A 23086-nucleotide genomic window follows, 5' to 3' on the forward strand; every position below is an offset into this window, starting at 1 on the left:
TTTTTTTGTTTGTTTGTTTCCCAGATTGTATGATTCTGTGTGATTCAAAATCAAGGTGTTAATTCATTTTTCTCATGAATGTTAGTAGAATTTTTCACTTTTGTCATTTTTCTCTTAAGATACTGGTGGAGAAAGGAATTCCAAAATGTTAATTACAAATTAAACACATGCCCACAATAACTACTGAATATTCGTGTAGTTTTCATGGTTCAATTCTGCTGGCTTTTGCTTTACGAGACTTCTACTTTAAATTTTCCTTTTAATGTATTTACATCAAATATATTTTTTCATTTGAATATTATTTTGAAGTGAATGTCTTATAATATAATGAGAGGCCTAAATTATTCCTCTTAAATGCATTTGAGAGTTTAGTAGTTAAGCTTTGCAGGTTGATTGTTTTCACTGGGGACTAAATGCAAATACTGAAAACTGGGTATCATACTGAGAGCTCTCTGTAAACACGAACAAAATCTATCAGGAAAAAAAAAAAAAAAAAAAAAAAAAAAAAAACAAAAACTAAGCAGAAAACTCAAAACAAAAGTAAAATGACTAGAAATTGGAAAGCAAAGGACTGCTGAGAGTGCTGCTGGGAGAACCAAGGTCTGAAATCAGAACAACTGCTGTCTTCTGTTTTTTATTTCTCTTGTGTGCCAGGACATTTATTTTGCAAATAGATGAGAAAACATTTAAGAATTAATAATTCTACTTTTAATTTCCACTCCTTTTTGCACAGCCAATAAGACACTGAATATTGTCTTACCATGGATGAAAGATTAATAGCACTATTATTATGCAATAGATCACTTTTTTTTTTTTTTTTCATCCCCAAGTTAATATTCTGGTTCTAAGAGCAATTACAAGCAAATGATACAATACAAACACAACTCTTGGAAGTCTTTTAGAACATGAAAAAGAATACTATAAAATTTATGGAAAAAATGAGAAAGAAGAAGTAGATCAAGCAGTACTTCTGGTCTATATTTAAGGGAATAAGTGAGTGAGAAACAAAACACAAAGCATTCTTAAATGCACAAAAACACATTAGAATACAGCATTTGTCTGTATTCACTGTACTTCACTGTAGTTAGAACTAGCTCATGGAAAAAGAAATGCAAGAATAAAATAAGCAAATGTTAATCAAAATCTCCATCCAAGAAAAAATTCTAACATCCTAGTAGTAATTAAATTGACTTCACACTACTAGCATTCTAGAATGCTCTTCTTCTCAGTATAACCTCATACATTTTCAGTTTCTTTACTTCAGTGTATAAGACCAAGTTCATTCCCATAGTACTATGAAACAGCTATGAAAGACCTATAGAGCAGGGCTGTTAATCCAGCTGAGGCCTCTAGATCATAATGCAGCCTGTAGGTTTAAACGCTGAATTAGAATACTTTTTCTTTTTTTTTATGCAGGCAATGGGTGAAATATGAAGAAAAACATTCAATAGGAATGTTTTACTTAGCAACAGATATTAGGGGAAATAAGGTCTACAACATCGCCTGTTTCTATCTAGGTTACTCTACTCTTTTGAAAAATGATTGTAGAGAAATACCATTAAGTAAGAAAAAATCAGGCAAAAAATCTCAATAAAGGATTTTCATAACATCTGAACACCTAATAAAATACCTAGCTTAACAGGAAATAGTGCTCCACCAATGCAGAGCTCAACTTAATGACAGAACCTTTGAAACCTCAGCTATAAAGCAGGCTTATTTTCAGCAGTGAAGATTACTCTCTGAGATGCAAAAATAGGAATAAAAGTAACACAGAATATTTGATTGAAAGGCAAAACCATACATGTGCTTATTTTATTCACCAATAACTCAAAACCTCAGTGTAATAGTGAAAGAAATCTACGTATCAGTATGTTTTCGGAAAAAGATACCCAGGATATTATTCAACAGCAAACTTCACTTCTCCTCTGCAGGACTTACGGTTCTCACAAGGATATATTTCCTTAATATTATCCAGGTTACAAACAACATCTTTAAAAAATGACACTACTGCTATTTCTCATTAAAAAAAAAATGAAATATATCCCAATAACACTGTATGGAGTCTAAGAACAAATGCTGATGTTTAACTCTCTCTCTAATCAATTTAGCTTTTTTTTCTGCTACCTTTTTCAGTCTATTAAGACTCTAGTATTATCGATGTAGACAAGACACCCTTTTCTTATTGATCAAATAAGCCCCATTTCAGTATTTAAATTCAGATAAATATTTAGCATTTTATAAAGACAAGTGTTAATTCTCTAAGCAAATCTTTATAATAACACCAAGATTAACAGTAAGTTTATATCAGTTAGTCTATTTCAGGTTGGGCAGTTGATTGAAAATATTCTACCCTTTTTTTCTTATTTTTACACATTTTTCATGATAAAATATGATCAAGCAGACTCTCTGTATTTCTTCCTTGGAAAAAGGCCAGCTTTAATAACTAGCTAGTGAGTGACACTAAAATAACAACAGTAATAATAATAAAACAATAACTGAGGATTTTTTCTAGTTATAAAAATATTTTTTGTCATTGTCATTTTTGTTAGGATTTTATTTTATTATTTGAACATTTTTTTTCCTCACTAGCTAGAGAGAATAAGAATACAGATCCAGAACTCAGTTTCCCACTGCATTTTGCTTAACTGAGATCATGACGTTTATATGACTACTCCCATAGTACTGTACTGTAATTTAGGTTTTCTGAACAAAATGGGTCAAAAGTCAAAACAAAAGACAGACTTTCATAAACCCTTTGAGATCTTTCGGGTCTCATTACATGGATAATTTATACTTAAAATTAATCATTAACTTTTAGGGTATAACTACACATATTATCTAAAGTGTCAAGCTACCATACAGCTGTATCTAGGAGTTAGTATAACCTTAATCTACCTACAGAAATAGACAGGATTTCCTTAAATGACTCCAGCCCTCCTGTCTGCTGAAAAATAATCTGCTCTTCTCCTGTTTTACAGAGGACGAGAGAGAAATGCAGACCACAGCAAGCTTCCTTTGGTCCACTTTTTTTTCTGTGGCTCCAAAATATTTTCAATATTAGGCACGCATACAAATCTTAAAGCATTTTTATTGCTGTCACCTAATTATCTCCCATTCTGTACTTGATGCCTTCTATGATGCCTTTTGATGCTCTTTATGCCTTCTAGCCTTTTCTTCCTGATATAAGGATGCTAGAATTAAGGTGGCAGTTTCTTGGGGGCTGTGCACCCATTCAATCCAACTGATGACATCTTCTTATAAAAAAAATAATAAAAAAAAGAATTAAATAGAAAAATCCGGTGTTCAAAAAGAAGTGTAGTTGTATTAAATTTTCTAATTCTCTTTGCCAAACAATGTCTCCTAAGATTCAATGGCCATAAAGTACTATTCTTCTCCTTGAAAGAAAAGAAATAGCAGTGGAAAAAGCAAGAAAAAATAGGACTGTGAAAACTATTCACTATTCATATTTTTTTCTAACTATATATAGATGAAAAGAAAATTAGGTTGTCTAACATAATAATTAAACAAAAGACTGAAGTTTAACTTTCGAAAAAATAGCTTGAGTTTTTGATCTGAATACCTGGAAATTTTTATTATTTTATCTTATATGATTTCATTAATGTTATCTAATTGTTAAAGGAATCATCAACACTTCAAAGAGAAATACACTGGTAGCCAATTGAATCCAAAAATCAAGTAAAGACTAAGCAATCTTTTAATATTATTAAGTTTATATTAGATTTTTATTTCCAGAGGCAAATGTCAGAGGAAATAAATTTATTTTCTGTTAAGCATCACTTGGTATAAAGTTATTTTGGCAAATTCCTAAAATGTGTATTTTCCCTAGTTGCTGTTCACAACAAGCATAGAATTTGGCATTTTTTAAGATTATTTTTTCTCTGCTCTAATTTTTATATTTATTTCTGCAAAAATGAGTAGCTGTAGCCATTGCAGATAAACTCCTAATTATGAAAAAATATCAGCATGTTTTGGTTACACATGTATTATGGTGCCCCAAACCTGCAAGATTTAGAAATCTGTCCTGAATTTTCTCACAATTTAAAGAAAGCTAAAAAAGTAAAAATAAAAAAATATTTAAAAAAATCAAACATAAATAGCTTCTTTTCTTTCCCCCCTCTGCTAAATGCTTTTCACAGTAAAAGTGAAACATAAGAACTTCCTGTTCCCTTCAGTTATTTGTCAGGAAATCTTCCAGCTTCAGACTTGCAGCTTGATAAGCAACACTTTCTCTTATTCATGAGTCATTCAGATTAAGCTTAAGTGAGGATTTATACCAACCAAGTAATACTGAACTACCAAAAGAAAACTATTTGAAGCAAACAGCAGTTTGCTGCAAAGGGCAACAGCAAGTAAAAGGGTAACAGCAATCTGCACAAAGAACAACAATCTGCAATAAACAGTTAATATGTAATTTCAGAATCTTCTGAAAGTCTACATTTACAGATGTTCCTTTATATGTTCATACTTCTGCGTCTTTCACGTTACTTTCTCAAACTGGGACAAAGTCCTCACTTTGATTTCCACTAAAACTAAAACTATAGTTGCATATAAAGTTAAAATCAATGCCTCTACAGTTGTAACTCAAATCATATTTAATAATTAATCATATTAATAATTAATCATATTAATAAATAACAAAGAATTAAAATACTAAAGAATTAAAATGGAATACTGCAATTGTTACATTGTTCAGGTGTTCCTTTTTCATGAACAACTTAGTGTCTGGTGTCTGAGTATTTTAAATAAGTGAAGATGCCTAAACAAGTACAACCAAAGGGTTTTCAAAGTGTATACATCATACATGGAGAGGGATTTTCTGTCAGAAATAATAACAGGAGCTGAAATGCTCCTGTTTGTGTTTCCATGTATTTATATTTTTTATTGTATCTTTTGCAATTGCAAAAATTAATTCTATAACATATTCACTAAGTTCAGATCTACTATGCAATTATTTTAGTAAGGTTATATATTAAAGGTGACAGATCTGAAATTGATCAGTCTTGCTATGTGTGAATAGATCTGTTATAAAGTCATATGGAGGAGTGCAATAACACGGGCTTTGCTTGTGTGGCAGATACTGAAAAAGGGATTCAATTTGTGGAAAGATTAGCACAGTTATCTTTTGATAGGAAAAACAGCAACATGAATTTTTAAACTGCAGAACTCTCTTAGTATTTATATTTGGAAGGGTAACAGAAAGAGATAAGTTGACTAACTTAACTTACTTTTGTCTGCTACAGAGAAAGAAAATAGACATGCCATGACAGTTGTACCCATACCTAAACATCTGGTCTCAATTCCACTCCAGAGTCCAGAGGACAGACATTCCCTCACGGCAGAGCCAACAAGCATGTATCCTGAGTCACAAGTAAATATAGCTGTAGATCCATATGTGATTTGAGTTCCAATCTTATTTCCATTTGGAGGTGTAGGAAGTTCTCCACAAGATATAACTTTATAAAAGCAAAAGAGAACAGAAATTTATACCTTTATATCACAAAGATACATGCAATAATACGTAACTCTATGATCCTATGATTCTATGCAACATTAATCAAACATCTAAATAAATGCTGCAGCCTGAAGTATTGTCTGCTACGTAGAAGAACTCTGTATACAAAGACTATTATTGCCCCCAAAATAATACACTAGAATTGAAAATAATAATAATAAAAATAAAAATTTTCTCTGTAAAATTAAGAAACAAACAAACAACAAACACTTTCTGGAACATTATTAATTAATTGCTATTTAATTATGTTGGTTAAAAGGTTAGAGATAGGGAAAACTTTTCTAATTGAGTGCTTTCAATGTCAAGTTAGTTAATTACCAGCTGGACCAAATAAAATATTTTTATCTGTAACCTACACAGCAGTTACAGATGCAACATTTACTCACTTTGGCAGTAAGGTCGCTCATTTCTCCAGCTCCAGGTGCCATTAGCAAGACACTCAATAGATGCTGGTCCCAAGCCATAATACCCTGGATCGCAGCTGAAAACTACTTTTGTTTTATACTCATAATGTGAGCCATTCACTATTTTCCATCTTCCATGCTCCAGTGTAAAAGAATTGATGCTTGGACATGTAACAACTTCCAAATGACAAAAACACATATTCGTAGTTTAGTACAAGCAAATTACAAAAACCCGTTGTTATTAATTTAGAAATAAATTTTAAACATGTTGACATAATGTTTGAAGAATAAGGTTGTATTTAAAATTTCCTTTGGTGAGAAGTAACAATTCTCTCATTTATTATTGATGATCAGTGGCTTAGAGCAGTGCCTAGAATATGCTGGGCTACACAACTGGTATAGATAAAATCTATACCATAAGTGAATTCATTATAGATTTATAGTTAGGAAATTGATGTGACACATTACATATCAAAATCTTTAATAAAATACCAGGCAAACTTAAATATAGGAATTATTTTTTACCCAGATGAATTATCTGAGACTTTAAATACTTGGAGAGACTGCACAGTGGTCACATGTTAAATAATATCCATATTGAGGGATTTCAGCAGCAATACATCTTTATCTCATGTCCTAACTCAACATGTACATCCTCCAAAAGCAAGCAAAAAAAATCTTCTTCTACACATCTGATCTAATAGAGAAGTTAGCGTGCATAAAATTTTCCCTTGATCAAGAGAAAAATGACACAGGAAAATCTTTGCTGGATATTGCTTTCTTTCATTCTGTTAACTTTGTTTCTTTAGGCAGAGGAATAGGCAAGAGGTAATGCATTTACAAGAACAACAAAACAGGAAAAAGGGAGAGCCCTTGAAAATTATTCTAGAGTATATTTTCTTCCCGTTTCTAAAATTCATTGGGTGAAATAATCTCAATCTGCATGAGTCATTTTTGTACTGCTATCTCACGCTTATAGTCACCTGGATTTTCATATCCACTTCGAAGTTATCTACTTCTTGGAACTGAGCAAGCATTTTCTCTTCATTGATGTTTCCCAGAATTTAGATAGTGTAGAATTATAATGATGGGGTAGATACAAATAATCAGTAGTACTTTCCAAGAAGTATTCCAGAATACCAGATACTTTGGAATTCTGGATAGTAAATAGGGTTTATGAACAGCATATAAACATTTCAGTTCTCATTGTAGAACTGACTTGTGCATAAAACACTGCAGCCATTAACTTTGATTTATCAGAAAATTATTATCAGCTTGAATATGTTCAGTAATCTGTAGGGTATTTATTCCACTTTCATAGCATATTTCAGTATATTCTCAGGTACATATTTAAAATATATACTTCACAATAACGTAATACCAGCAATTACACATAAAGTATCCTGAAAGCTGAAAGATAAGAGACATGATGTTTTCTACTTTTGATAAATAAACATAATGTCCAACATTATTGCATTTTTGCATGTTACTTACCTACACAGCGAGGTGTTTTATTGTGATTGCTCCAGGTACCATCTGGCTGGCAGGCTGCAGTAGTAAGTTCCTTGGAAGATAGTCTGTACCCATCATTGCAGAAGTAAGTAACGTGGGTGCCAACTAAGTAATCTGTAGTTAATATCCCACCATTTACTGGAGCTTTAGGAATTCCACAAGATATTGCTGATTAAAGAGAAAGGCATAGTCATTGTATCTGTTTTTCACTGTGAGCTTCTTCTTGTCACAGAGTTTTTATGTATTGCAATTTCAATAATCATAAATTCATTCAAATGACTTTTTAACTCAATGTGAATTTTAAGTCCACAAAAAATCTACCTTAAAATTTTAGGGAATTAAATCAGACAAAATTTTTGTCTGTTGATAGAGGAGAAAAAAGAAAAGAAAAAAGAAAAAAAAAAAAAAAAGAAAAAAAAAAGAATCATGGTTCATAACCCTGCAGCTATTCATTCAAAATAAGAAAAAAAGAAAAAGAAAAAAGAAGATAATTGAAGAAGATGAAATAGACAATATCTGATAGACAATATCTGGGAAAGTAGGACCAGCATGGCTGAATAAATAAAGTATCAGACTGAGGCATCAGAAATCTAGTTTGTACTTCAGATATTTCTCAGATATAATATGTAACCCCTGGCTAACACTAATATTAACTTTCAACATTCTATTTTTCATCTTGCAAATTAAAAATGAAGTACACTTAAAAATATTTTAAAATTAGCAAATGAAAATGCAAGCTCCCTCCCCCACCAAATATATATAAACGTCATTATTCAGCAGAGAGAAAGCACAAAATTATCCTTTCAAAAAACCTTGTTTGAGAAATAAAATAATTTTTAAAAAAGTCTTTTCCATTTTAACATTTTAACAGCAAACATATAATGTAAATCTGATCCCCAAAACAGGGCTAAGGCACTTATTTCTTAAGTATTTTACTTTGAAGTGGAATGTTGAACAATAAGAGACTATCTATTCTCCCTAAGTAGCTACGAAGAATCAAGCCTCTCAGACTATGTACATTTCTTAGGAAAATAGTGATCAATTATTGCCTTTTTTGTGAGCTGGTCTGATGAAAGACAAACCTGCTTCATTAGCAATGTAACATTATGGTTCTGCACCAATGTAAGCGATCACAGCTGAGACACTGGTGAAGCTCTAAAGCTATCAAAGCTTGTAGAACAGATGCAATAAAATAACTTAAAATATATTCTTGAATTTTCATATGAAGAAACTAGAGATTACATGTAAAGTTAAACTGCAGGACATAGTGTGATGAAAAGACCAGAGAAAAACAATGATTAATTTGCTCACCACCTTCTTTATATCTTATGGCTATCATAGTTTATACCGGAAATTAGAGACACATATTTTTAGAAGACAAGAAAAAATAAATTAGGAGACAGTGAAGGCTCTAAGAATCATGAAATTCTATGAAATCATGAACCTAGAATGAGCAAAAATGACAAGTTCATGAAACATAAGGTCCATCTTCTACTTTTTACTAAACTTCTCAGAGAAATTAATTATTTCACTTGATACTACCAAAGAAAGAAACAGTCCTTATGACACTAAAATGAAAACGTGACATAAATGGTGTTTAACAAATTTCTCAATAACTTTGCAGCTGGAAAATTAGGCAGGCTTGTCCATGCTCTTTCCTTCAAAACTACATGTAATGATAAACAGAAGTTTCAGGCCATATTGAAGTTGCCAGAACTAAATTCACTGCCAGGTTACATCAGTGCAGCATAATATATATATCTACACCCAAAAAAAGTTATTATAGATCAGCAGCTGCTGCTTGTAATCCACATATGAAAAACACATTAGAGCACACTACTTGTTCACATACTGCAGATCATTTTCCTGCAATCAGCATTATACATTTATACGTGTATATATATATAAATATCTAACAGAGATGTTTTATATCTGACATTGATATTAATGACTCCATGACTCCTTAGATATTCAAAGATCTCCATTAATGCCTTGATAAAATTTGAATTATATCATTCACGTAAGTAGAATCAGTCTGTCGGCATAAGCAAAATATATCCTTCCTTTAAAAGTTTTAAGAAACAAGATTTATCTTAGCATACTGAATCTTTATAAAATTTTTGTGTAAAATTTTATGTAAATAAAATAAATAATTTTATGTATTTCTATGTAAACAGAAAGAGCTATCAATTAGTCACTTAGTGATATATTTTATTTTTCTGAAGTTATGAGGAGCACTTTCCTTGTATGAAACAGAAAGCCGCTTTTAAGTTAAAAATGTGAAAAGATCCACTCAAGCTATTGATATATCTGAAAACTCGACAGAAACAAAAAAGAAAAATACAGAATATCCAAATTATCTAAAAAATAAATACATCACTGAAATGTTTGGTCATTATTTATCAGCTCAGATAGTAAAAACTTTGTTTTTGTTAATCAACATTATAATTGTAATCACATTTGAAACAGATCCATTCCATGATTGTGACCTTCAGAATACAGTTTCAACTACAAAGATGTAAACATGTAGCCTTCTGAAGAACTCAACCTTATTAGTTCTTGAGGACTGTCACATTCTAAAGACTTATTTATAATAAGAAATTCAGAAAATATTATTGGTCTTGGACAAAATATCCTTTATTAAATGTTAAGTCACACTTAAGAGTTCATATATTAACAATTTCGCACACTCAAATCTGACTATTCACTCTATAAAGGAGCTTTGATTCATGGATTTGCTCTGATTCATTTAATAACAACAATTAACAGATGTAGATACCTTTCATATTTTAAGTTTATGTGGAATAAAAAGAAGAGTATCACTGCTGACATCTGTCTAAATCTGACAACACTTATCAGGAACAACACAAACACAGGCAATACTACTGAAACTATACAGTAATATACTCTTCTGAACTTAACAAATTGGATTTTAAACCTGTGAAAAATTAAGAATTTTTATAAAAAGTTTACTGTAAAGTGCGTTACAAATTACTTTTAAGGATTAAACTATTTGTTTGGCATTTAAAATGTTGCTGAGTTTTCACACTTGACCCAATGCAGTCAGGTATTTGGAAATAAAAAGTCTATTTTTAATGAGTATAGAAATTAACTTAAGTATAGCTATATTAATTGTTCTCATGCATATTAACATGACTAACTCAAACCCATATCAATGCCTAATAATGCAAAAGTAGAATGTTTTACACATTACATGCTTTTCCAGACAATAAACATAAATTTACTGATAGTAAATATAGACTTACTTTAGCATAATTTTTGAGAAATGGACCACATTTCAGCATTAAGATTTCTTTAACGTACCTTTACATAAGCAGAATGGTTAATATCTAAAAGATAGAATAGTAAATTTTTTTTTTTTAATTTGTACTATTGTCATTATACAATATTAGAGTTGGAGGCAGTTTCCTTTTACTCCTTTTCATGGCACAGGAAGGGACTGTTGAAGTTTTGCTTGAGGCTTTTCTATTTCTCACTGCTTCACTGAGTCTTTTCTCTGACTTATGTTTGGTTTTATATAAAATGTAAAAAAAGCTTTCATTTATTTTTAAATTGCACATCTGGGATATTCAGATAAAATTCTATAGTGATTTGAGGAATGACTGATGGTTTCTATTCAGAGTTCCAAAGATCAAAATTTATGTTCATATAGGTATAAGAATGACAATGTAAAAATAATGATCTAACATTAACTTCTGGATTTGAAAAAATAAGCAACAAAACACGGTAGTGGAAAAGGCTTCTGGCATTAATAAACGCCAGCAACAGGAAAGAGTTCATAAGTGATAACTGGAACTGTACAGATGAAAAAATAAGAAATGAAAAGATAAAGCATTAGTTTAAATGCAGACAACAAATATTCTGAAAACAGCAAACAAGGAGTTTATTTAGTATTAAAAAAAAAAAAAAAAGAAAAAAAGAAACTGTGCTGATTGCAGAGGCATCATTAAGGAATTCATAATTTTAGATTTCTCCCTTCCTACAGGATGATGCCAGAAACTGTTACTGTGATTTCACTGGTAATCTTCATTTAGGAGTCAGAAAACAAATAGATCAAAATATGATGCATTACTTACAAAGAAACTGCAAATAACTTTTTTTCTTTGTATTTCCACTGCTATGTAAAAAACATCTAAACATTTTATGTTGTGCTAAATGGTTAGTTAGCAGTGGAAATCCTAAATTCATATGTATGAAACAACTAATTAAACTGCCTTTGCTAGTTACTCTATAAATGACAGAAAACATGAAGCAGAAGGCAAGATGGGACTTTCTCACTTAGTTTTGCATGGTAAAAGAGCAGGTAAATTGTGAAGAATAAAAACAGGCAACAAAGTTGACTGACATTTTTTATGGTTAATAAAACAATGCTAATCCTCTCTATCATAAAATTATAACAACTGCAAGTACATGCTTAGGGTAACTAGTTTTACTGAAGTTGTATTCCTCAGTACTAGGGAGAATGGCAAAGCCCTTATGTCTGGTAAATATCCCCTGGTGAAGAACATCAGAGATATTTACTGGAGTTCTTAAACATTTGATGCAAGAGTTCATATCAATTTTCTGTATCATGTGGACATGGGGATAATCTTCAGCTCAACAAAGCAAGGGAAGATTTATATACTTCAGTTATGTATGGAATCAGATTAGTTCTGAGTGTTTTTACAGTAATAATGTGTCTTCAGGTTGAACCCGAGTTGAGTTGCAGGCTCATATCATGGTCAAAAACCACTTTCAGTACAAAGGGGACTTGATGAAAGAATTGACAGATGTTTATATAATATATTAAAATTAAATTCTATCTATCAAATTAATAACTATTAATTAATTAATAATTAATTTAGGTTAATTAGTACATATTAAATATTTTTATTATATTTACAAACTTTCTGTTTGATAAGACATTTTAAGTTAGAATCATAAAAGCATAGAATCATAGAATCACTCTTGTTGGAAAAGACCTTAAAGATCATTGAGTACAATCATGACTTAACCATACTACCCTAACTCTAATAACCCTCTGATAATCATGTCCCTGAGCACCACATCCAGTTTTTAAACACATTCAGGGATGGCGACTCAACCACCTCCCTGGGGATCCTATTTCAGTCTTAACAATCCTTTCTGATATATATGTATATACTTAAAAATTTCCCACTAGTTGAGATATCTACTTAACAGTTTGATCCAGTTCCACAAATAACTGTCATGAAAGCAGTCCTTGTTCAACTGAGGAGGAAAAAAAGCTAAACAATTATATTCAGCAAATGCACTGTATGTACTTCCATTTTTCACAAATACAGGCAAAGATGCAATTCAAAGGCTTATTTAAAAAAAAAAAAAAAAAATCTTGGAAATTAGCTTGAAGCATTCAAACATCATTTATGTCAACAGTAACAAAATGTATGCAAGCATCTAGTTGAAACACCGTACTAGGATTTTGTAATGAATGATCTGTTGGTTCTGTGAACATGTGATTTATGAAGTCTAAATGAATATAAGAGTTGCTTTCACCAGCTTACGTAAGAGGATAATGTAAATTCCTTGATACACAAAATTCTGAACAAAAGTTACAAACCAGAACTGCATTTTTTCATGAAAAAAATCATTCTATTATTTCACTAAAGAGTGAAACATGGAAATTATTAGCACAATGGCATTCTTCTCAGAAAAGAAAAAATTAAAATACAATTACAATGGACGTGAAATAATTGTTTTTCTTAAGGAAAACGTTTTGCTTTTATAATGCAGAAGTAACTAAATATGAAACCATTGTGGAGGGGACTACTGATTACCACAATAGAGAGTTTGATACATGAAACATCATTAACCTGATTAATTCTGTTTCAAATTTCAATGCAAACACTGAAAGATTAGAATGGTTTCAAAAGTAATGATGTTATTGAATGATTTCCTATTCTTGGAAATGTAGCAAATTTTGAGTCTTCTAAAAATACTCCTTGATCACGATAAAGTGGCAATTACAGTGAAAATTACTTCTTCAAAGTAGAACCAACACAAAAATAAATGCATGAACTCTACTAACCATTCATGATATTTTTGAATGATTTCATATTTCAACCTTGTGTTTTTTTTCTCCTCATAATGATATACACTATTTTTAGCATCTGTCTGCCTTAACAAAGTCTGTTACAATATTCTTAATTAAATGTGGGGGGGGGGGGTTTGCTAAAGTTTATTAGGCATCATTCCTTTTATGTCAGAAAAGAAAAAGATCATTTATAATAAAAAGTAAAATACAGTTTCTTATATATTTTATTATGAAATATTTTACCTTGGCAAGCTGGAACTGGAACATCCCATGAATAATAACCATATGGAGACTTCCTGCAAACAGCAGTACTTTTCCCAATGAGCCGAAAACCTCGATCACAGGCCCAGCGAACCATACTGTTGAGCTGTCCACCTGTCTGACTGACAATGAAACCATGTGGAGGGGACTCTGGAGTGCTACAGTAGAGAGCTTTAAATATAAATATTAAATAAATTAAAAAAATACATTCAGGATCCAGGTGACAAATCTTGAAAATTCCTACTGAAGCTAGTGAAGATTTGATAACAAGCTCAGAAAATGTCAGTAAAAGTCGTATTTTGTATCCTGCTTACATAAGCATTAAGCAATTTTACTAGATGTAAAGACAAAAGAATAAGACAATAACAGTGCTTCAGGGTTTAGTAGCCTGAGAGGAAGTAGAGATATCCTGTATAACTCCTGTAGCTTTCTTATTGTCTTCTTTTAAACCAAACAACCCACATAACTTTACTTTATGATGAAATTTACTGCAATCATATAAATTCCTGTATTATACAAAATTTTTGGAAGAGAGAAATATCAAGAGCATACTATACATAGCTATTTTCAAATAATCTTTTCCTTTTGGTCTTACTACATTCAAATTCTGTGATACAATGAATTGAACTAATAAAAGCTAAAATAGATTTTAACTGTATGAGTACCACCATAAAAACATGCCAAAAACACTGAATCTGCTTTGTTGGTGGTGGTGGTTTTTAATTTTTGTGACTTATTTAGAACACCAGGTACTGTAAAAAATCTGTAAGTCTTCATAAAAGCATGGAAACATAAACATCTTTGAGGATGTATGTGTTTGAAATCTTCATGACATTAAAAACTTCTTAATTATCACGATGCCGTTATGATTTTATTTTTTTTAAATCCCTTGTCCATTAAATGTGTGAGTATAAAATTACTTTGTTTTGGCTACTTCACCAATGAACTCCAACAAAAGAAACTTACAGCCTGAAAGGCAGTTTGAGATAAGTTGGTTTTCTTTTTAGGAATTTAACTTAGTCTCTGATCTTTCTCATCAAGGAGAAGCCATGAGCTGTTAGCTAAGATGGTTATATGCCCGTTTCGTAGGAAAGAAAAGTAAGTTGGAAGTTGTTTTCCATCTAAGTTTCTTCATGCTTTAACAAAACACTGGTAACTAGAGAGGAACTCCATCTGTTCCATTCCTCAGGCAAATATCAAGTTGCTGCTTCACTTACTCTTTAAGACTTTTCATGTCTTATGACTTCCTACAGGGCAACGGTTTTCTCAGACCAGGTTTCCTACAATCAGGATGGAATCATTTGGCTGTTCATTTATTCTTTATCACAGCAAGCAGCAGAAAATGAAGCATATCTATCAGAGCACATGCTATGAAAATATTTTTTTTTCCTTGCACTAAATTTCTCTGGTCTTTCACTTTAATTATATTCTTCATACAGAAGACACTTGTTTCTAGATCCAAAATAAGTACAATGAAAATGAGTATACAGTGTAACATTTTGTGTCTAGGCAAAAGTAGATTTCATCTAACTACACATCAAAGTCATTTCACCTCTGAGAAAACTGTCCTCACCTAAAGGGAGAGATACTGTTTTACAGACTATTGTACCGTCTAATTATTTTCCTGTAACAGAAGCTAAAAAGCAAGGAAAAACAAAGCACAGCAGGCAGAATATCATATATGTTCTCTGTTCCTTTCTCCACTTGTAAAATAAAAATGTATCATGCCACTAATTTATCCAGAATAGGAAATGAAAATGTTCCACATGTTCTATCTCAAATAATTATTTTCATTGTTTCATTTCACATCTTTTGTGGTGATTTAAAAAGAAAAACAAACACAAACATACATTTTGTGTAATTGCTGCAAGTGACAACAAATCTACTCTAGATTAATGTATGAAACATATTATTTTGTAAAAATAGTGTTATATAATGGTTCTATAAATGTGATTGTATCTTTTAAAGTACCATCTTCATGTTCACTGTGTGTATGATGTTAATTTTTTATATCTGTTTGTTGCTTATGTTGAACGTTCAAAGAGTTCAATCCTTCAAGGTCTTATGATTTTCCTGCTTATCACTGCTCACTCCTGCCGTGTTGCCATACCTTAAAAATGTTAATGATGAAATCCATAAAAATCCAGGATGACAGTCAGTGGCACACAAATTTAAGTAAATGATGAAGGGGAGGAGGGGCAGATTGCTTCTTTCAGTTTTTTACTTTCACCTTTTAAAAGTTCTTTGAAACATTTGATTCAATCTCTACAGAGTACATATGATTGTGTATATCTCATTTGGGGCATGTAGTCTTGTTCCTCATTAAATCAGCACTATTCGGTTCACATACAAAACAAACTGTATTTTCTTTCAGTCTGGACAATTAATATAAGAAAATATAACCTATATTATCCTTTTACAGTAAATAAGTTTTATCTATATTGAATTTCTTTATAAATTAATGAAAATCTTATTTACATACCTATGTACCTTATCCTGAAACCTCTTTTATTGGTGCCATGATCAGCTGACCATCGGAGAAATACCTCGTGCCCATTGCTGGTTATATTGAGAGACGAGGAATAGTCCCCACTGAGAGAAATCAGCAATGGACTATGAATATTTGGTCCTTGATATAAGGAAGGAAAAAAAAAAAAAAAAAAAAAAAAACAAGAAAAAAAAAACACAACACCAAGAAGTTACAAAGTTTTAAATAACATACAATGAATTTTATATATACATATATATATTCTATACATTAATATGCATAGAAAACATCTTCCAAGCAAATGGTAAATTAATCTGATTGGAATTGATCTTGACAGAACATGTTATATACTACAGAGTACTAATTGTACTGAAACAAAATTATTTCTTTCTCATAACTTTTGCTGTACAGTTTTTAAACACAGTATAATCAAAAGATATTTTTTTAGCACAACGAATTCAAACAATTGCTTATTTAATTTTTTATACATAAATAAAATATGGTATGAACAAATAACAGTGATTTGAGATTTTCAACATAGCTGTAAAGTAAAAACACATTGTATAGGAAAAAGTATCACCCAAAATCACATATTTTATAGTTACCATCAAACACCTCAAGTATATCAAATTCTTTTTCTGTCTGGAAGAATTCGAAGAACATGCTGATATTGTAACCCTTTTCCACAGTAATGGTCCATGCACACATCTGGAGATTTGGGTAGCTGTCAGGATACCCAGGACTCAGTATTACCCCTGTTGAATCCAGACGCATTTCATTGGCTGGACACAGCACTGTGAAACAGACACATTATTAAAAATATAAAGTCTGTTATTTTTGTTACGTGTGATTTGCAAGACTGTCCTTATTTAAAAGATTTGCATTAATTATTCTATTTTCACAAATATAGAAAGACCGAAAAAAAACCAAACAAACTGCACAGTTAGCAGTAAAGAACCCTGTGAAGTAATGTACATGTAGAAAACAAGCACTACAACTTTTAGTAGTTATTAACTCATGGCATTTTCTTTCTTTCAATTTTTAGAGGATATGAGACTCCTGTAGGTTAAGTACTAAATTGTTTCATTGTTCAAAAAGATGAATGGTGGAATTTTTTCCTTACATTACTATTACTGTCAGCAATAATTTCACTGCACTTCAAACAAACCTAAATAAAGTTTAATCAATCCCTCCCACAATCTGTCTGTGTGAAAGAAAGCAGCAAAAATCTTGAGAACCTCAATAAAAGCTCCAAGAATGCTGATGTATCCAAAATGCACAGTTCACTATTCAGACATGCTGCTTTTGGTGTAGAAAATAACTTTTAAAAAAAAAGCTCTTCGGACTGACATTTTATTATTCACTAGGACTAAAGAAAAAAAGATTTGTGCTAATCTACCTATCCGTTTCCTTTGTTTTGTTTTGCTTTTTTAATACATAGAAGCCCCTGGAAATGTTAGGTTGTTGCTATTATGTGCAATAAAAAATACTTGAAATGTATTTTTCAGTCTCCACGCTGTAATCCAATTTCCTTCCTAGCTGTTATAAAACAAAGCAGCAAAGAGAGTTCTTATAATCAAAGCATTTGACCAGCAGCCAATATGCTGGTGTTATATTCCTGAATAGCTACGACACATCAAACTGACTCTTCTATTTAAGACTGATGCAACAGTGCACCATACAATTAAAATTTTTTGAGCAAATAAATATCAATCAGAAGAAAAAAAAAAAAAAAAAAAAAAAAAAAGACTTTTGCCTCACTTTAAAAGACAATCACAATTATCACCCTGATATACAAACACTAGACTGCTTTGAAAGAAATGCCTCCTATGTTATTATGTTGACCTATGACGTCAGAAGAGGATGTTGGCAGTAAAACTTGAACCTTCCAGCCAATGATCCATTACATTTTACTGTTGTGCAATAGATTGCAGCAGAGGGGTAGCCTGGCAACACAGTCTGTGTAATGGAAGTGTATAAGAAGCAAAGGTGTGCAATTTAATTCTTCCGTGTGAAAAAGTAAAAATAAAAATAAAAATCGCATCCTCTAGCACACATAAATGTTTATTGAACATTTATAGATATCAAAGACTAGCTATAAATATGGTGATGCACTCCATGTTGTGCTTCAGCACTGGCAAAAGACAGAGTAAATCACCTCCGCCAGTGCAAATTTTTATGAGCACAGCATGCAAGCTCTTCTTCCTTGCTAGAAAAAAAAAAAAAAAAAAAAAAAAAAAGTCGTAGCTAATGGTGGTTATTATGTTGACATGTTTTATAGCTGAGAATTTCCTCTGTCAAATGTGCTCATCGTACTTGCTGTAGTTTCCATGGAAACATATATTACTTTTGTAGTGACCATGTAACTCATTATTCTTTTTTCAAGAACCAGTTTTGTTACAGTATTTATGAACAAGTGACCTACAGTTGGTTCAGAACTGAGCACTGTTTAACAGTAATCTTAAAGTATGGCTCTTGAGCCCTTTCAGTTAATGATAGCATAATAGGATAGTAGATTTCTCAAGAATGTTTACAATATTATTGTCTAATTAAGTACGCAAATTGACTGTTTATTGGAAAAAAAATGTCATTGGACTGTGGAAAGAGATAGAGGTCACAGGAAAGCAGAAAAAGCAGAGAGAAGGAGAGAAAATAATTTTTCATAGGTTGAACTCACATTAAGAGAAACGAATTTCTTCATATATGAGGTCAAGCATCTGCAGTAGAAGCCAGTAAAAGCAATAATAGCTTGCTTTACGGAAGTCAAATTTCTCCCCTCCAGGAATTTCAAATAATTTCAATTTATTAATGAGAACCATGAGAACTGAAAAACTTAATTACGTTTTTTGAAAGTGACCTAGGTTATGGCTACTGAATCTCCAAATGACTGAAGGTTCTGTATTTTTGTTTATTCACTGAAAATTAGGTTTCTGCCTTTTCCTTTTTAACTTTGTAAGGAGGCTTTTTTTTCTTTCTTTCTTTCTTTTTTTTTTTTTTTTTAAGAAAGATATAAATCCATAATCCATCATAAACATAGACTTTTGTGGAGTAGAAATACAGCTTCAGGTCATTTAAAGTAAAATTTATTATTTTCCCCCTTGCTTCTACAGTATAGAATTAAAATGCAAGAAAACTGAGAATGGGATTAAGTTCAAAATCAACTCATAACATGATAATTATCTGGCTAAGATCAAAATATCAAAATGTAGAAGCAGAAAGCAGGCTTCAATCACCTAAGGTCATAGCTTTCTGTGCCTGTGAGTACTTAAGTTGTACCTGTTTAGGATGGGAAGCAAACTTTTTTGTTTGCTTTTTGTGCTTTGAAGCAGTAGAGCCAAAGTATTCAATTCTATTTATTCTCTGAGCTATGAAATTTCTGCTGAAATTAGACTAAACTAAACTAAAACATCCCTATGAAAAATGAAGCAATGAACTATGGCTTAGAAAGCTCTTGCGAGTGCAAGACCTGTATTTGATTTCCTGTGTCAACTCACGCAGAGAAAGATACCAAACTCTTCATCTAAGATGATTGTTTCACATATCAGCTTCTTAGGCTGTGGTTATCAAATTTTCCTGTCTGCACTGTGGTGAAAGTAAAAAATAAAAAGAATGAAGGAAACAAATAAAAGAATGGACCACCTCAAGATTTAAATGTGCATACATTTAACACATGTTGAGGGAGAGAGAGAAATTGCCACGAGGAGCATCATGGTCATCTGTTGAACTAGTTTGTTTATAGCTACTTCCGCTCAGGAATTTTGTAAAGAACTTAAAGACCTACTTCTGCACAAGGGATTTCCTGTGGGAATCAGATAGATAAATTAGTTTACAAATCTACGCTAACATAGTTGAGATATCGCTGCAAGTCTTAATTCAAGAATTTTCTCAGAGTCCTCTAATTATGATTCAAAATACAATTTCAATCTTCTTATTCTGAAGCATTAATTTGATCCTGAAATTAGAATCTAATTCCAAGGAGAACTGAGGACAAAGTTAGATGCTGGCTATATACTTCATTTAATAAAAGATGATAGGCATTTGAATAAGCTTGCTGAATTTAGTGATTATTTTCTGATGTAATGAAGGAAATCTGCATGGGTTTTAAGAAACACACAATGGATTTACATCAGAGAAAAGTTTAAGTCAATATAGTTGAAAATAGTACTAAATCTGCTGTAAACTTACGTGTATGAAATAAAATCAGAAAATAAAATCAGAAATAACATTGCTTCAGATTTTATTTATTTATTTATTTATTTTAGCAAGCATCACAACAAATAGCAGGATCCAAAATAGCTTTTATTTACATAAATTCAACGTCGATGAAGCTGTTGTTTGTTTTGTTTTCTTCTTCTCTAAATGTATTTTTAAGTTCATAACTTTATGTCTTTAGTTATATTTCTGTAGCTAAATGGAAGAATTATATTTATGTATATGCAAATATGTATGTACTCATCAATTTAAGACTTCAAAGAGATCCTGTTTTGTTCTGTTTTCTTTGTTGTTGCTTTGTAATAAATCATGTGCACTGTCCATTAGGTTCCTAATCAGTTCAATTTAAAAAAAATACAACAATTTCTTCAAAAATGTATAAATGAAACAGATGGCTTCTATTTTAGTGTAAGACATTAAATATCAGCTTAATAAAGACAGGTTTAAACTCTGGGTTTACTGGTTTGCAAGACAATAAGCTTGTTTCAGCATTAAGGTGTTTATTCATTCACTGTTTTCAGTAAAATTCAGAAAACGTACATGCACATATCTCAACAACATGAATATTACTTTTAATGCACAACAAATAAAAATATTACACTAAAAACTGAGGTTTTGATTTTGCTCATCTAAATAAATGCTATATTTAGAATTTTTATGTTTATCAATTTATTATTTTTAAAATTTTCATATAAAATTTTACAATAATATTTTTTTGAGAAAAAAAATCATCTTGTTTCTAATTTTTTAAATGTAAGGTCCCTTAAAAAAATGATTTGTTAAATTATTTTCACAAAGTAAACCTTAAAACTCACCAAATGCATTAAAAAATACTGATGATTTTTCATTAATATTCACCATAAACAATGAAAATGCTGGAGTAGCATCGAAAGGGTTGAAATATTTTAAACTTGCCATCTTATACGAAGATAAATCAAAGAGAAAGAGAAGTGATAAAACACCTTGACAAGTAGGTGGTGCTCCATCCATCTGAAGCCTTTCACCAAGTCGGCATGTCAGAATCTCATTACCAACCAATGTAAAGCCTGGTTGACACTGGTACCTTATTATGTCTCCTGTTTGATAAAAACAAAACAGAGAAAAACACTGCCATTAAATATTAATTATTTTGAATGTTTAGCTTTGAAAATATTATTGATTAGTGAAGTTTCTTGCTGTGCAACAATATTAGCCTGAGTTTGACTCAAGTCAGGTGAACCATGTGTCCACAGACCTTTAGGCATTACAATTTACTGAGTACTCATTGTATCAAAACAGTAATTCATACAACCACAAGGAGAAAAAATGAATAGGAAATGGATCTTACTTGATGGTGGGAATAAAAAACTGTCTTTTCTTGATCAAGAAATGATTCATGTAGCTTTATGAAGTCACAAAAAAAAAAAAAAAAGATTGTATCCTGTAAGTTCTTTTTGGTCCAGTTTAGAGAAGAAAAGAGAAAATATGTCTGTTTTTTAATTTGTTATCAGTTTAATAACTCAAATATTAGTATATAGGAAGAAAAATATAGGTTGGGTGAAGGGGAAACCTGAGCAAAACTAGCTGGTGAGACATCTGACATCTAATCATGTAATTGATAATTATAACATTCATTATTATCAACCTGTCTCAAAAGTCAGTATTCCTAGTTTTTACAAATTTGGTGTTACCCTTCACTTGTAGAACCTTAGTTCTGGTACAGATGTCTAGAAATCTTTTGTTGTTGTTGTTTGTTTGCTTGTTTGTTTTTCATTTGGTGTATGTTTTTAAAATGGAAAATAAATCAATTAAAATTCTAATTGCAATAATTAATAACATTATGAAAAAGGCATTATTAAACAAAGTTATTTGGAATGTTGTTACTGCAATGCTCAGATGTGATCTCCGAAACTGCATTCAGGAAGCACAAGGAAGAGGAATGACTTCTTAAGCTTTTAATTCTCAAATATATTGAAGGCATTCTATAGTAAAGATCTCTTCATAGCACCATTTTCTGTTGTTTTGTTTTTAAACAAACATTGCTTTTATCTTCTTTCACATTACCTATTTCAAACTCATCATCTTCAGTTAGAATTTCAGCATTTGGTATGTTTGTTGGAGGCTGGCAGACTCGAAGCTGATAGGCTATAAAGAGAAATACACAAACAGCTGACATTCCCATAATTATGCAATTAAAACAGCCATGCATATATAACTCAGCTAATACATTAACAGGATAAAAATAAACATCTGCTTCTTTTCTTTGTAGCCTTTAACAGACTCAAAATAAAGGAAACATACAGATTTCAGAATTAATTAAAAATTTGTAGTTTAATTTGCATTCTTAATTATTTATTCTTAAGGGTAAGGTTCTCTTGATAAATAACTTCAGAAGTTTAGAAGTAGTTGTAAATTTTCTCTGTAAGCAATTGCATCTGTAAACCAAATGTTTTTGTGTTGTTCAACCTTTTTTTACTATGGTTATCCACATTACCACTGTAATATTGTTGAATATCTCATCTCTTGAAAATATATGTGATGAAGACAACTTTTAGAATACAAAATATTCTTTCAAAATATAGTGTAAATGATGATTAGAAGCATTCTGAAGATGAAATTTCCTG

The 23086-nt window shown here is 31.1% G+C and overlaps 1 protein-coding gene across 2 annotated transcripts in view; it reads right to left on the minus strand.

The window, feature by feature from the left end:
- Positions 1 to 23086, minus strand: part of CSMD3 (CUB and Sushi multiple domains 3) — a 512773-nt gene that overhangs the window by 48603 nt on the left and 441084 nt on the right. For both annotated transcript variants that reach the window (XM_052703606.1, XM_052703607.1), the window contains 8 exons: positions 22527 to 22607; positions 21446 to 21559; positions 16877 to 17065; positions 16266 to 16412; positions 13766 to 13954; positions 7432 to 7617; positions 5920 to 6114; positions 5301 to 5474 (listed from right to left, as the gene is read on the minus strand). In XM_052703606.1, the coding sequence (XP_052559566.1) occupies positions 5301 to 5474; positions 5920 to 6114; positions 7432 to 7617; positions 13766 to 13954; positions 16266 to 16412; positions 16877 to 17065; positions 21446 to 21559; positions 22527 to 22607 (1275 nt within the window). The remainder of the gene's footprint in view (positions 1 to 5300; positions 5475 to 5919; positions 6115 to 7431; positions 7618 to 13765; positions 13955 to 16265; positions 16413 to 16876; positions 17066 to 21445; positions 21560 to 22526; positions 22608 to 23086) is intronic.

This window comes from Tympanuchus pallidicinctus, unplaced genomic scaffold (genome assembly GCF_026119805.1).
Source record: "Tympanuchus pallidicinctus isolate F22 unplaced genomic scaffold, pur_lepc_1.0 scaffold5, whole genome shotgun sequence".
NCBI classification, from domain to species: domain Eukaryota; kingdom Metazoa; phylum Chordata; class Aves; order Galliformes; family Phasianidae; genus Tympanuchus; species Tympanuchus pallidicinctus.